At 33.8% G+C, this 15383-nt stretch overlaps 1 protein-coding gene across 2 annotated transcripts in view; it reads right to left on the reverse strand.

The window, feature by feature from the left end:
- LOC143062689 (uncharacterized) overlaps window positions 1-15383 on the reverse strand; it is a 44127-nt gene that overhangs the window by 2524 nt on the left and 26220 nt on the right. For both annotated transcript variants that reach the window (XM_076234431.1, XM_076234432.1), the window contains 6 exons: window positions 12203-12326; window positions 11201-11394; window positions 6339-6591; window positions 4224-4309; window positions 1865-3174; window positions 709-839 (listed from right to left, as the gene is read on the reverse strand). In XM_076234431.1, coding sequence (XP_076090546.1) covers window positions 709-839; window positions 1865-3174; window positions 4224-4309; window positions 6339-6591; window positions 11201-11394; window positions 12203-12326 — 2098 coding nt within the window. The remainder of the gene's footprint in view (window positions 1-708; window positions 840-1864; window positions 3175-4223; window positions 4310-6338; window positions 6592-11200; window positions 11395-12202; window positions 12327-15383) is intronic.

Genomic DNA, 15383 nt, shown 5'->3' on the forward strand with positions numbered 1-15383 from the left:
TGATGTTACTTTTTATACAGTAGTACACTTAGAATTTCAGCTCTATATTCCACATAACAATGAAGTCTTTTGTCTGAACTTGATCAATATATTATCCAGTCAGATGTCACATGAAACATATATTAGTGATCAACATCATGATATTCAGGGGATATAAATACAGTATATTGGAAACCCTGCACAAGGGAATTATCATGCTATACCAATTGACACTTTTATTAACAGAAAAGCAGTTTAACTTAGATTTAGTGTCAAATGGCCTAACTCTAGATAAATCGAAAAAGTTAACCACAAAAACTTCAAACATGAAGCTGAATAAATTTACTAGAAATGCAATTCTGTAGGCAGCTGCTACATTCTTACAGTAAATAACATTTCACTTTGTATTTAATTAAATAAGAAATGTAGGCCATAGAGGTCATCCATTAAAGTTGGTAAACTGATTTAAAATGTCTAGATCTTTATTCAAGGAATAATTCAAATTTCAAAGACATTTATGTGATATAGGTTTTAAGGCAAATCTACCACCAAATGGTTTTCTTAAGAGGATAAATGAAAATAGAGATGCCAAACTTTGTAGATTTGTAATCATCACACCAATGAAATAGGATGAAACCAATTAAAGGGTGTCCATATCTCTACACCACAGTTTTTTTTTAAACAAGAAGATATTAACTATCTTGGTTATACTTATATAATGTAAATCACCTAAGCCCTTTTCTGCTATACTTTTCATCTGCATTTGTTTAGCCATTTTTCTCTTTTCAGAAATTTCCTTTTTTCTTTCCCGAGCTTTCTGTCTATAATATACAAACAACTTTCCACGCATTGATGCATATCTGAAATAGCAATTAAATAATGAAAGCAGGTGTGGGTGGTATAAGTGATCATTGCTCTAAGTCTTGGTCAGTAAGTCTTGACATTCATCAATTAAAATAGTAATTACCATACACAACCAGAACCAAACTCAAAGTTTTGTAAGTGGTGCAAATGTTTTTTGGACAAATGATCTAAGAACAAATAAAACTTGAATAGCCAATATTTAAAATAAATCTGATTTGCAGTTCTAAAGTTTTAGGACATTTCTTTTGAGATTTAATACAGGTAGAAGCCTCTGTTTAGATTGAACAATTGATTGATTGTTGGTGTCTTAACATTTTCAGCATTCTTGGCCAGTTTTTATTGGTGCATGAAGCCAGAGATAACCCCAACCCTCGGGGGAATTTAATTCACCTTTTTAGGGACAACATACATCAAAAGTTCAATGTAGGATAAAAAAACTTAATTCACATAGTTTTTTCAATGACCCCCACCCCCCTCTTAACTTAAATTGGGAAAAATTGATTTACCAATAGGGATATATGTATAAATCGATTTTAGATATACAAAACTTGCAGAATTTTAATCCCCCCCCCAAAAAAATTATTTGATTCAAGTTTTTTATCCTACATCGATCTTTTGATTTCGTCCCTTACTTGGTTTCAAGTTTATTCTTGTTTATGTTGACCTCCTTTTTATGGGGTTTGTAATCCATTCTGTCTAATGTTTGACTCACTATTTTTTGCTTTCCAGTCCATTTTTATGTGTTTTGACTTATTTATTATTTGGTTTCTCATCCTTTTTGGTTTTTATTCCATTATGTAGATACAGGAAGATGTGGTTATGAGACAACTCTCCATTCAAGTAACAATTTATAAAAATAAACCATTATAGGTCAAGGTACGACCTTCAAAACAGAACCTTCGCTCACACCAAACAGCAGGCTATAAAGGGCCCCAAAAATGTGTATGTTAGACATACTTATGATTTGCTTGCAAGACCTTTTTGGTTACTAGTTCATGCAGTTTTATATGTTTTTGCTTACTTTGACTTTGGTTTAGTTTCAACCTCCATTGCAGGTTTAATATCTTCTTCTTCTTTCTCTTCTTCTGCCTGTAATTTTCGTTTTTTTTCTTCCTCCTCCAATTCCATAAACTCATCAAATGAAACCAATTTTTTTTCTTCCTGTTCTTGTTTATCAAAGAAATTTTCCTCGTCAGGTTTTAACAGAGATAAGAAAGCTGGCCACATAAATAGAGCATCAAAACGTCTTTTCAGTTTGATATATTCTTCTGACTGCCTTAGGTCTTTTAACAAATCTTTCCTTGGGTGCATCCAACTACCAGCTTTGTCTGGTCTGTGACTCCTACCTGCTAATACTGCATTTACCTTCCTGGCTCCTGTTTCTAATGCACGATCAACTTTATCAACAAAGTTCAGTCTTGAATCAATATTTCTCTCGTTCATAACAGGGTTCACTCTATTTTCCAATACTTGACTTTTTTCAAAGTAGAAATAGGGATTATATTTGTCCCCTGCTCTTGCCTTTAACAAGTTAGTCTGACACATCAATTCTTCATATCCACGAATTGTTGTCACAGAAGGGGGTAATATAGGAAACCGGTTTTGTCCTTGTGCCTTTGGTGCCTGTTTCAACACTATCACACGTGGTGAGGATGTAGGTACCTTCTGACCAGGCTTCAATGTATTAGCACCGAGTAGATGAGATTGCCCCAGTTTAACAATTTGCTGCCCAGGTTTATTTTGTATAGTGTTTGTATTTGTTATCAGGGCTGTTGGAACCGGACCCGTAGTTGATTTCTGTGTATTCAGTTGAACTATTTTTGGCATTTTCATTTGTGATGTTGTTTTAATTGAAGTTGGATTAACATTGACAGTTATAATTTTTGGCTGCTGATTAGATATCACATATGAGTTAGTTGATTTTCTCTTCCTAGGTGGTTTAAAGGGTGACCGAGTCTCATCTGAAGAGGTTGGGGAAGACCCACGCTTGCCTTTATCTTGCCTGAGAACATCACGACGAGTAGTTTCTATGATGTTATTCACTATTCTGCTCATACTTTCATCTGGCAATTTTTGCTCTCCTTCTTCAATGGGAGTAGCAGGTGTAAGACGTGTTTTTCTTTTTGGTCTATAAGTTTCATCGTCTTCAGTTGAACTTTTTCTTTTTGTTCCGCTTCCATGTGGTCCTGATTGTACTACTTGGGGAGGAGATGGTAGTGCTTTAGGAAAACATCTACCCAAAAGTTCATATACAGGTTTTAAAAGCTTCCTTTTTTTAGCAATTAGAGTTGGATAAACTTCCATTGCTTTCTTCCCATCTATTTCTAAGGCCTACAATTTGAAAAATAATTTTTACTTTTGAATAAGTTGGCAATTTCAGCAAAAACATATGATAAAAAGTGCTGTTGAATTTGATGTTCCTTTTTACTGTGAACAAAATATCTATCTATTTAGAGTATTTGCAGAGATAAATTATCTCCCTTGTATTAGTCAACTAAAATCTGGAATTTTAACGAGAGATAATAATAAAGCATATATCAAAAGTAACTTTGAACTAAACTAAACACAGAAAATGCTTGAATCAACTTTTATATTAACTACAACAAAATATCTCATTTAAAGTTCAATCTGACAGAATATTTTTATTTTTATAACACGAGGCTCATAAGAGCTTGCATCACTCACCTGTAAGAAAATACCATTGTGATATCATTTTGTTTTATTTCAGTCAGTTATCATTGTTTGCTTATTTGTACACATTTTTGTAGATCTTGTACTAGTAAATTTGATGTTCCTTTTTACTGTGAACAAGATACCTATCAATTTTGATTTAAGAGTAATTGCAAAATTATAGGGATTAGTACAGAAATCACTATTTCATGGCATTCACTACTTGTAGATCTGAACTATGCATACTTTTTCTAATCCATTATAGCTTTTGATTAAATAAAAAATATGGTTAAATGGGTGAAATTCATCACTATATAAAACTCATATAAGGATTATATTTTTTGAATTCAGTCATGTTTTTTTTATGGCTCTCTCTTCTAGGACAGGTAAGCTTGTCAGTCTTGTATGTCTTTTCTTTATTAAAGTTCATTTAAATGTTTTGGAGTTTAGTGTGAAGTCAATTTTCACTGAACTAGTACACAATTTTATTTAGGGGCCAGCTTAGGACCACCTCTGGGTGGGGGATTTTCTCACTGTGTTGAAGGCCCATTGCTGGCCTTTGACTGTTGTTTGTTCTTTGGTCCGGTTGTTGTCTCTTTGACTTATTCCCCATTTCCATTCTCAATTTTATTTCCAGCATTACTTGGTCACACAAGTTATCAGAAGCAAGCAATGTGTTTACTGACGTATGTCAAACAATTGTCACTTACATTGAAAAGTAAGGTAGATGTCACTGTACTCAACTGTACTGTGTTTTCAGGTTCAAATTTTGAAGGCTTTTTTCCATTTGGATAAACTGAAAATAGACAAAAAGATTTTTAAAACAAAAAAAAACTAGAGATACTGTGTTATATAAAAAAGAAGATGTGGTATGATTGCCAATAAGACAACTATCCACAAAAGACCAAAATGACCCAGAAATTAACAACTATATGTCACTGTATGGCCTTCAACAATGGGCAAAGCCAATACCGCATAGTCAGCTATAAAAGGCCCCAATATGACAATGTTAAACAATTCAAACGAGAAAACTAACGGCCTTATTCATATAATTTTTTTTTTTAAATTAACGAAAAACAAATATGTAACACATAATCAAAAGACAACCACTGAATAACAGGCTCCTGAATGTTCTCCTTGATATAAAGATATTTGTATATATTTCCAACAATGGTCACTCTCAAACATTATAGAATATAATTCATTTTGTTGGCTTATTTATACATGTTATATGACATTGATCCAAACTGACAGCTAATAGTGAATCATTACTTCATTATTCCTTTTTTATAAACATTTGCGACAAAAAAATTAAATCATATTTTTTGTTGAATTCTTGTTATTCTGTAAACATTTAATTTTCACCAATTTTTTCTCTAATCTTTAAAAAATTAACCCCTTTTTTCTCTAATCTTCATTTTTTAAGGGCATTATTCTTTAATCATTTAACCCCATCCAAACCCTCTTTTATGCATTAATGAAAACATCACAATACTTTCCAAATCAACAGTATACGAAACAGGTCTAGGCTGGATGGTCTTGTGGTACTGTAAATTTAGATATTATTTCATGCATTCATTATTGCCATTTTTGAAGACTAAAATGCAACATTAATAATTGCAATTACATTTTTTCTTTTATAGGAATGTAACTTTGAGGTACAGTTTCATAGAGATCCATAGACTTAAACTCAAGTTTTTGTCCAGAAACATGAAATCTTTGTTTTTGTCCCCTAATTTTTAAAAATTTCAAGAAAACTATACAAAGACAAATGAACTAATAAAATGAGGTCAAAGTCAGATGAACCATGCCAGACAGACAATCCTTCAGTTCAAAACATAATAACTTAAAACTGAGTAATGAACTGTGAAAATGAGATCAAGGTCAAATAAAACCTGCAAGACTGACATGTACATCATAAAATATTTCCGTACACCAAATATAGTTGACCAATTGCATATAGTATTAGAAAAAAAGACCAAAACTCAAAAACCATAGTTGAGAATTGAACCATGAAAATGAGGTCAAGGTCAGATGACACATGGCAGTTGGACCAGTACACCTTACTATCATTCCATACACAAAATATAGTAGATCTATTGCATACAGTTTAAGAAAAACAGACTAAAACATAAAAACTTAACTATAACCACTGAACCATGAAAATGAAGTCAAGGTCAGATGACACCTGCCAGTTTGACATGTACACCTTACAATTCTTCCATACACCAAATATACTAGATCTGTTGCTTATAGTATCTGAGATATGGACTTAACCACCAAAACTTAACCTTGTTCACTGATCCATGAAATGAGGTGGAGGTCAGGTGAATACTGTCTGACGGGCATGATGACCTCACAAGGTGCACACATACCAAATATAGTTATCCTATAACTCAGAAGAGAGAAATTAACATTACAAAAACATTTTTTTTTTCAAGTTGTCACTGACCCATGAAAATGAGGTCAAGTTCAATGGATATGTGACAGACAGAAATTTCGTAACATGAGGCATCTATATAAAAACTATGAAGCATCCAGGTCTTCCACCTTCTAAAATATAAAGCTTTTAAGAAGTTAGATAACGCCACCGCTGCTTGATCACTATCCCTATTTTGAGCTTTCTGTGACAAAAGTCGCTGGCTTTTCAAACAATCTTAACTTTTTTTTTTCAAGTTGTCACTGAACATGAAAATGTGGTCAAGGACAATGGACATGTCACTATCCCTAAGTCGAGCTTTTTGCAACTAAAGTTGCAGGCTCAACAAAAACTGGGCTGGTGTTTTCTAAACAAAAATCTAAAAAAATCAATAATAGTAACTCACAAAAATAAAACTTTTTAGGACGACCACAAGGCTTCCTCCATTTAGTGATATAACAATGCTTAAACTGCAATATGTCCATAATTTTCTTCTCAATTTCCGCATCAAGACGATTTTTTCTGTCACGTCTGACAGTGACTGTTTCATTAGGTACTGGGGCCTCTTTATTGGTTGTTTCAAGCAGTTCTTTAACTGAAATTTCACATGGATTTTTCTTCTCCAAAATACGTTGGACTTTCTTCATTTGCCTCTCACTCTAAAAATAGATACATGCATTAAGGATCACATTTAACCCAAATGAAATCTTTTAATTAAAAGAGGGAGGGAAAAACGCTGATAACAGATATATAGTGTTCCCTATATTGGTATTGAACCGCAGGTGTGTATTCATTAGAAAAGGTGTAAGACATGGGTGTTAATTTGAACAGCCAAAACACAGGGTTTACGCTGGTCTCTTGTTTTTTTTTTTAAAAGATGCTGAAAATATACAAGAGTGCACACGCTGAAATGTCTCGCCTTCTATACTAATCATTGATATTATGTTGATAGTCCAAAGTATAAAGCTTAGCTTTAATACAACTGTCACATAAACTTAACATTAACCAAGATAACTAAACAAAGACCAATGAACCTTGAAAATGAGGTCAAGGTCAGATGAACCATGCCAGGCAGACATGTACAGCTAACAATGCTTCAATACAACATATATAGTTGACCTATTACTTATAGTTTAAGAAAAATAGACCAAAACACAACAAGAGTGCACATGCTGAAATGTCTCGCCTTCTATACTAATCATTGATATTATGTTGATAGTCCTAAGTATAAAGCTAAGCTTTATTACAACTGTCACATAAACTTAACATTAACCAAGATAACTAAACAAAGACCAATGAACCTTGAAAAAGAGGTCCAGGTCAGATGAACCATGCCAGGCAGACAGGTACAGCTAACAATGCTTCTATACAACATATATAGTTGACACATTACTTATAGTTTAAGAAAAATAGACCAAAACACAAAAACTTAACACTGTACAATGAACCGTGAAAATGAGGTCACGGTTAAATAAAACCTGCTCGACTGACATAAAGATCATAAAATATTTCCATACACCAAATATAGTTGACCTATGGCATATAGCATTAGATAAAAAGACCAAAACTCAAAAACTTAAGTTTGACCACTGAACCATGAAAATGAGGTCAAGGTCACATGACATCTGCCCGCTAGACATGTACACTTAACAATCACTCCATACAACAAATATAGTAGACCTATTGCATATGGTATGAGAAAAACAGACCAAAACACAAAAATTTAACTATAACCACTGAACCATGAAAATGAGGTCAAGGTCAGATGACACCTGCCAGTTGGACATGTACACCTTACAGTCCTTCCATACACCAAATATACTAGCCCTATTGCTTATAGTATCTGAGATATGGACTTGACCACCAAAACTTAACCTTGTTCACTGATCCATGAAATGAGGTCGAGGTCAAGTGAAAACTGTCTGACAGACACGAGGACCTTGCAAGGTACGCACATATCAAATATAGTTATCCTATTACTTATAATAAGAGAGAATTCAACATTACAAAAAAATTGAACTTTTTTTTCAAGTGGTCACTGAACCATGAAAATGAGGTCAAGGACATTGGACATGTGACTGACGGAAACTTCGTAACATGAAGCATCTATATACAAAGTATGAAGCATCCAGGTCTTCCACCTTTAAAATATAAAGCTTTTAAGAAGTGAGCTAACACCGGCGCCGTAGCCGCCGCCGGATCACTATCCCTATGTCGAGCTTTCTGCAACAAAAGTTGCAGGCTCAACAAAAACTTAACACTGTGCAATGAACCGTGAAAATGAGGTCACGGCCAAATAAAACCTGTGTGACTGACATAAAGATCATAAAATATTTCCATACACCAAATATAGATGACCTATGGCATGTAGTATTAGATAAGACCAAATCTCAAAAACTTAACTTTGACCACTTAACCATGAAAATGAGGTCATGGTCACATGACATCTGCCCGCTAGACAGGTACACCTTACAATTATTCCATACAACAAATATAGTAGACCTATTGCATATAGTATGAGAAAAACAGACCAAGACACAAAAATTTAACTATAACCACTGAACCATGAAAATGAGGTCAAGGTCAGATGACACCTGCCAGTTGGACATGTACACCTTAAAGTCCTTCCATACACTGAATATACTAGCCCTATTGCTTATAGTATCTAAGATATGGACTTGACCACCAAAACTTAACCTTGTTCACTGATCCATGAAATGAGGTCGAGGTCAAGTGAAAACTGTCTGACAGACATAAGAACCTTGCAAGGTATGCACATATCAAATATAGTTATCCTATTACTTATAATAAGAGAGAATTCATCATTACAAAAAATGTGAACTTTTTTTTCAAGTGGTCACTGAACCATGAAAATGAGGTCAAGGACATTGGACATGTGACTGACGGAAACTTCGTAACATGAGGCATCTATATACAAAGTATCAAGCATCCAGGTTATCCACCTTCTAAAATATAAAGCTTTTAAGAAGTTAGCTAACGCCGCCGCCGCCGGATCACTATCCCTATGTCGAGCTTTCTGCAACAAAAGTTGCAGGCTCGACAAAAACTGTTGTTATGACAAAAACTGTTCAAATTCAAGAAAAATCTCAGACGTTTAAAATTTTCCCCTATAACTTTGATATAAATAACTGATTTGAAGTGTGTACCAGTACTTAACAAACATTTTGGTGACGCACTTGTTTCAAGCAACATTTTTTTTTTACTATAGTTAAGAAAAGAAAACTGTTGCTCGAAGAAATTTATCAAATTGTAAGAAAAATGTCTGTCTTTTTCCTCCATCTAGACGGGAAAATATATATCTGATAAAATTATTGATGATGAATCTCGTGTAAAGATTATGATGTCATGATCACTATTACAATTTTGTAGTATCTTTTGAAAAGTACATGTTTAGTGATTATTTATTACAATGTAGATTAAAATAAAAAGTTTGAAGAGTTATCATTGACAGCAATGGGGCAAACAGATCTTTTTTGTTAGCAAGGAAAATTGTAAGAAAAATATATTTATGTTAGTTGGCGAAAAAAATATGAAATAGCGAAAATATATATTTTTTTGGCAAAAGAGGTTGCTAAGAAAATAGACCATGGGGAAAACCCTGCTAAATATGATTTTGACAATTAGCTGACATACATTACAATTAATTCATTTTTTACAAGGATGTGTACTCAAAAGCTATGTTATAATATAATAATTTAATTTAGGATGTAACGCTTCTTCTGATTGGCTGACCTTGTGTTTATTAGCTCATAGACATAATATTTAGAATACACCTTATCGCTATTTGTCCACCATTACTGGATATCACACAGGTTCCCGTACATTTTTGACGTCACAAAACAAAATATCTGACGCCACAATGGAAAAGTGATTGTTGTATGCATAAAAAGTTCAAGCGGCCGGGTCAGCCGGGATTAGCGATAAGGTGTATTAAATTATAAGAAATGACTGTAATATTTTTTCTGTCCATTCAAAATAACACAAGAGTGCACACGCTGAAATGTCTCGCCTTCTATACTAATCATTGATATTATGTTGATAGTCCTAAGTATAAAGTTAAGCTTTATAACAACTGTCACATAAACTTAACATTAACCAAGATAACTAAACAAAAACCAATGAACCTTGAAAATGAGGTCAAGGTCAGATGAACCATGCCAGGCAGACATGTACAGCTAACAATGCTTCTATACAACATATATAGTTGACCTATTACTTATAGTTTAAGAAAAATAGACCAAAACACAAAAACTTAACACAGTGCAATGAACCGTGAAAATGAGGTCACGGTCAAATAAAACCTGCGCGACTGACATAAAGATCATAAAATATTTCCATACACCAAATATAGTTGACCTATAGCATATAGTATTAGATAAAAAGACCAAAACTCAAAAACTTAACATTGACCACTGAATCATGAAAATGAGGTCAAGGTCACATGACATCTGCCCGCTAGACATGTACACCTTACAATCATTCCATACAACAAATATAGTAGACCTATTGCATATAATATGAGAAAAACAGACCAAAACACAAAAATTTAACTATAACCACTGAACCATGAAAATGAGGTCAAGGTCAGATGACACCTGCCAGTTGGACATGTACACCTTACAGTCCTTCCATACACCGAATATGCTAGCCCTATTGCTTATAGTATCTGAGATATGGACTTGACCACCAAAACTTAACCTTGTTCACTGATCCATGAAATGAGGTCGAGGTCAAGTGAAAACTGTCTGACAGACATTAGGACCTTGCAAGGTACGCACATATGAAATATAGTTATCCTATTACTTATAATAAGAGAGAATTCAACATTACAAAAAATTTGAACTTTTTTTTCAAGTGGTCACTGAACCATGAAAATGAGGTCAAGGACATTGGACATGTGACTGACAGAAACTTCGTAACATGAGGCATCTATATACAAAGTATCAAGCATCCAGGTCTTCCACCTTCTAAAATATAAAGCTTTTAAGAAGTTAGCTAACACCGCCGCCGCCGCCGGATCACTATCCCTATGTCGAGCTTTCTGCAACAAAAGTTGCAGGCTCGACAATAAAAAATGTGGTGCACACTTTAAAATAACCTGCAGTGTGCACCATATTTAATGTTATATCTTCATAGACAGATAAAATATTAGTCATTCCGTAAATTTTTAAGAAATTCTCATAAAAAATCTTCTTTCCAGACAAACAGTATACAGTACCTTTTTTTTTAATCATTATAAACACTTACCAGTGATGTGAATGGTTTGAATTCTTGGGCAGTTTTTTCTGGTAATAATACTCTATCCTCTGGTTTGGTAACATTTATACTTGAAAGATGTTTCTCCACTAAATTCTTCATGTGTTTTTTACGAGTCCATATATTTTTGGTCAATCTTCTTGTGTAACGATACATCAGTGGTGGTCTTGGTACAACCAAATTACCTAGAAAAATAGGTTGTTAAAAAAATTTTCTTGTTTTGTAAATCTCACTTACGTTAAAGCTAATAATATGAAAGTAATTTGCTAACAGATGAAGCAATTCAGCTACAAGTTTTAAATATCAAAAAGAAGATGTGCTATGATTGCCAATGAAACAAATCTCTACATGACACCAAAATGTTTTAGCTTTCTTGTTTTACAGTTAAGTCAGAAAACTGTTTCACATCGTATTTGGTATCTAAGAATTTGGAGCTGATATTAGATCTACTAAAATTTGTATAAAATCGGCAGACAATGTGTCTATTTTGAAGATGAAATTAAGCTGTTTGTTGAACGGTAAATCCTTAACCTGTGAAATAAAGGGACCAATCTTCTCTATAAAAATATTTACCCATGAGTTTGACTGGACCTATCTTTTGTCTAATCATATACCTATGAGATGAATGGACCTACCTTCTCTCTTATCATTTACCTATGAGATGAATGGACCTACCTTCTCTCTTATCATTTACCTATGAGATGAATGGACCTACCTTCTCTCTTATCATTTACCTATGAGATGAATGGACCTACCTTCTCTCTTATCATTTACCTATGGGATGAATGGACCTACCTTCTCTCTTATCATTTACCTATGAGATGAATGGACTTGCCTTCTCTTATCATTTACCTATGAGATGAATGGTCCTACCTTCTCTCTTATCCTTAACCTATGAGATCAATGGTCCTACCTTCTCTCTTATCCTTAATCTATGAGATGAATGAACCTTCCTTCTCTCTTATCATTAACCTATGAGATGAATGGACCTACCTTCTCTTGTATCCTTTAGTTGCTTTATATAATCATATCTATATTCCACCACAGGTAACTTAGATAGTGCCTTAGATAATCTTCTGTAGTCCTCTTGATTTTGTTTTGATATACCCAGCACTGACTGTAAATAAAAGTACATGTACTCATGAGTCATTTAAGAAATAATTCATGGAAGCATTAAATAAAGGGCTGCGCTTTAGCGCATGATACGCCCGTTGCTCTTTTAACTTGTCTTTTATGCTTTAAATGAATGTATATGATCAACTAGAAATATATATGTTCCAGACCATATGAGTATTTGGACCGTACGCGTACGGTCTGGACCGTATACGTATACTCGTACGGTCCGACCATACGCGTACGGTCGGACCGTATGAGTATACGCGTATGGTCCAGTACGAGCTGACCATACATGTTATTGGATCGTGTGGGTTAAATCTAAACAAACATTTCTCACAATCTTTTTTTGTAGTTTTACAAATTGTTATTATTACAACTAAATGTAGAAAATGAACAAACGAACAATTGAAATTAAATATTTGTTTAACTGTAAATCTGAATCCTAATTTGGTACTCTCGCCCAATGTAACACTTGCTACCACAAGTAACGGTATGTTTTTACATTTACATGTTTGAAGTTCATGCATGTTCCGGTCTTCGCATTTCATTTTTTTGTAAAGTTGCTATTTCAAAACAATTGTCCTCCCACATTATGTTTACTTCCAATATCTTCAATTACAGTGATCATAATTCAATCAATGTACTGGTCGACATGATAAATACAAGAGATTAACAGATTTAAAATTTTAAATAGTTAAAATGTAAAGTTTTTATTTCCATTACAATTGAGCTTTTTTATATTGATTTGAGAGTTAAGTTATGTTGATCTGTTATATGCATTTGTATATAGTAAACGTGACCAACTTCTTAATATTAGTCCGACCGTATGAGTATTTTGAAAAAGTACGCATACGGTCCAGACCGTACGCGTACGGTCCAAATACTCATACGGTCTGGAACATATATACAAATCAAAAGGGATGTTACATTAATATATTCACCAAAGTTTCATAAAATCCCCCTTTTTTAAGTATAAAAATTCATTACTTAAGAAAACGTAAAATCTAAAATTTATAAAAATGGAAAGGGAGCTTATGTCAATAGATATAAACAATTTATCAGAGTTGCATAAAATTTTGTGAAAGTGTTAGTTATTGTCCCAAAATTGGAAAATCCCCCCTTTTTTAAGCATAAAAATTCATAACACGGAAATGTAAAATCTGAAATTTATAAAAATTGAAAGGGAGCTTACATCAATAGATATAAACAAGTCACCAAAGTTTCATGGACATTGGTGAAAGCCTTTTTGAGTTATTGTCCGAAGTGTTGAAAATCCCCCTTTTTTTTATGAATAAAGGCCCATAAATCCAAAACTTAAAATCTGAAATTTATAAAAATTGAAAGGGAGCTTACATCAATAGATATACCGGTATACAATTCACCAAAGTTTCATGGACATTGGTGAAAGCCTTTTTGAGTTATTGTCCGAAGTGTTGAAAATCCCCCTTTTTTTTATGAATAAAGCCCCATAAATCCAAAACTTAAAATCTGAAATTTATAAAAATTAAAAGGGAGCTTACATCAATAGATATAAACAATTCACCAAAGTTTCATGGACATTGGTGAAAGCCTTTTTGAGTTATTGTCCGAAGTGTTGAAAATCCCCCCCTTTTTTATGAATAAAGCCCCATAAATCCAAAACTTAAAATCTGAAATTAAAAAACAAGAGTGCACACGCTGAAATGTCTCGCCTTCTATACTAATCATTGATATTATGTTGATAGTCCTAAGCATAAAGCTAAGCTTTATTACAACTGTCACATAAACTTAACATTAACCAAGATAATTAAACAAAGACCAATGAACCTTGAAAATGAGGTCAAGGTCAGATGAACCATGCCAGGCAGACAACTACAGCTAACAATGCTTCTATTCAACATATATAGTTGACCCATTAGGATTACTGATAGTTTAAGAAAAATAGACCAAAACACAAAAACTTAACACTGTGCAATGAACCGTGAAAATGAGGTCACGGTCAAACAAAACCTGCGCGACTGACATAAAGATCATAAAATATTTCCATACACCAAATATAGTTGACCTATGGCATATAGTATTAGATAAAAAGACCAAAACTCAAAAACTTAACTTTGACCACTGAACCATGAAAATGAGGTCAAGGTCACATGACATCTGCCCGCTAGACATGTATAGCTTACAATCATTCCATACAACAAATATAGTAGACCTATTGCATATAATATGAGAAAAACAGACCAAAACACAAAAATTTAACTATAACCACTGAACCATGAAAATGAGGTTAAGGTCAGATGACATCTGCCAGTTGGACATGTACAAATTACAGTCCTTCCATAGACTGAATATGCTAGCCCTATTGCTTATAGTATCTGAGATATGGACTTGACCACCAAAACTTAACCTTGTTCACTGATCCATGAAATGAGGTCGAGGTCAAGTGAAAACTGTCTGACAGACATGAGGACCTTGCAAGGTACGCACATATCAAATATAGTTATCCTATTACTTATAATAAGAGAGAATTCAACATTACAAAAAATTTGAACTTTTTTTTCAAGTAGTCACTGAACCATGAAAATGAGGTCAAGGTTATTGGACATGTGACTGACGGAAACTTCGTAACATGAAGCATCTATATACAAAGTATGAAGCATCCAGGTCTTCCACCTTCTAAAATATAAAGCTTTTAAGAAGTGAGCTAACACCGCCGCCGCCGCCGCCGCCGCCGTAGCCGCCGCCGCCGGATCACTATCCCTATGTCGAGCTTTCTGCAACAAAAGTTGCAGGCTCGACAAAAACGAAAGGGAGCTTACGTCAATAGATATAAACAATTCACTTAAGTTTCATGGAAATTGGTGAAAGTGTTTTTGAGTTATTGTCCGAAGTGTGGACGACGGACGGACAACGGTATACCATAATACGTCCCGTCTAAAAGACGATGGGCGTATAAAAACTGAAGCAAGGGTGGATATGCCGTGTGTTGCTGTTTTAATCCCTGTTCGATAAATCTCAAACAAAATTCTAATAAATCTTTAGCTTGCATTGATTATTTTGTGAATAACCGCTAGAAAAA

The sequence above is a fragment of the Mytilus galloprovincialis genome, chromosome 2 (assembly GCF_965363235.1).
Source record: "Mytilus galloprovincialis chromosome 2, xbMytGall1.hap1.1, whole genome shotgun sequence".
Taxonomy (NCBI): domain Eukaryota; kingdom Metazoa; phylum Mollusca; class Bivalvia; order Mytilida; family Mytilidae; genus Mytilus; species Mytilus galloprovincialis.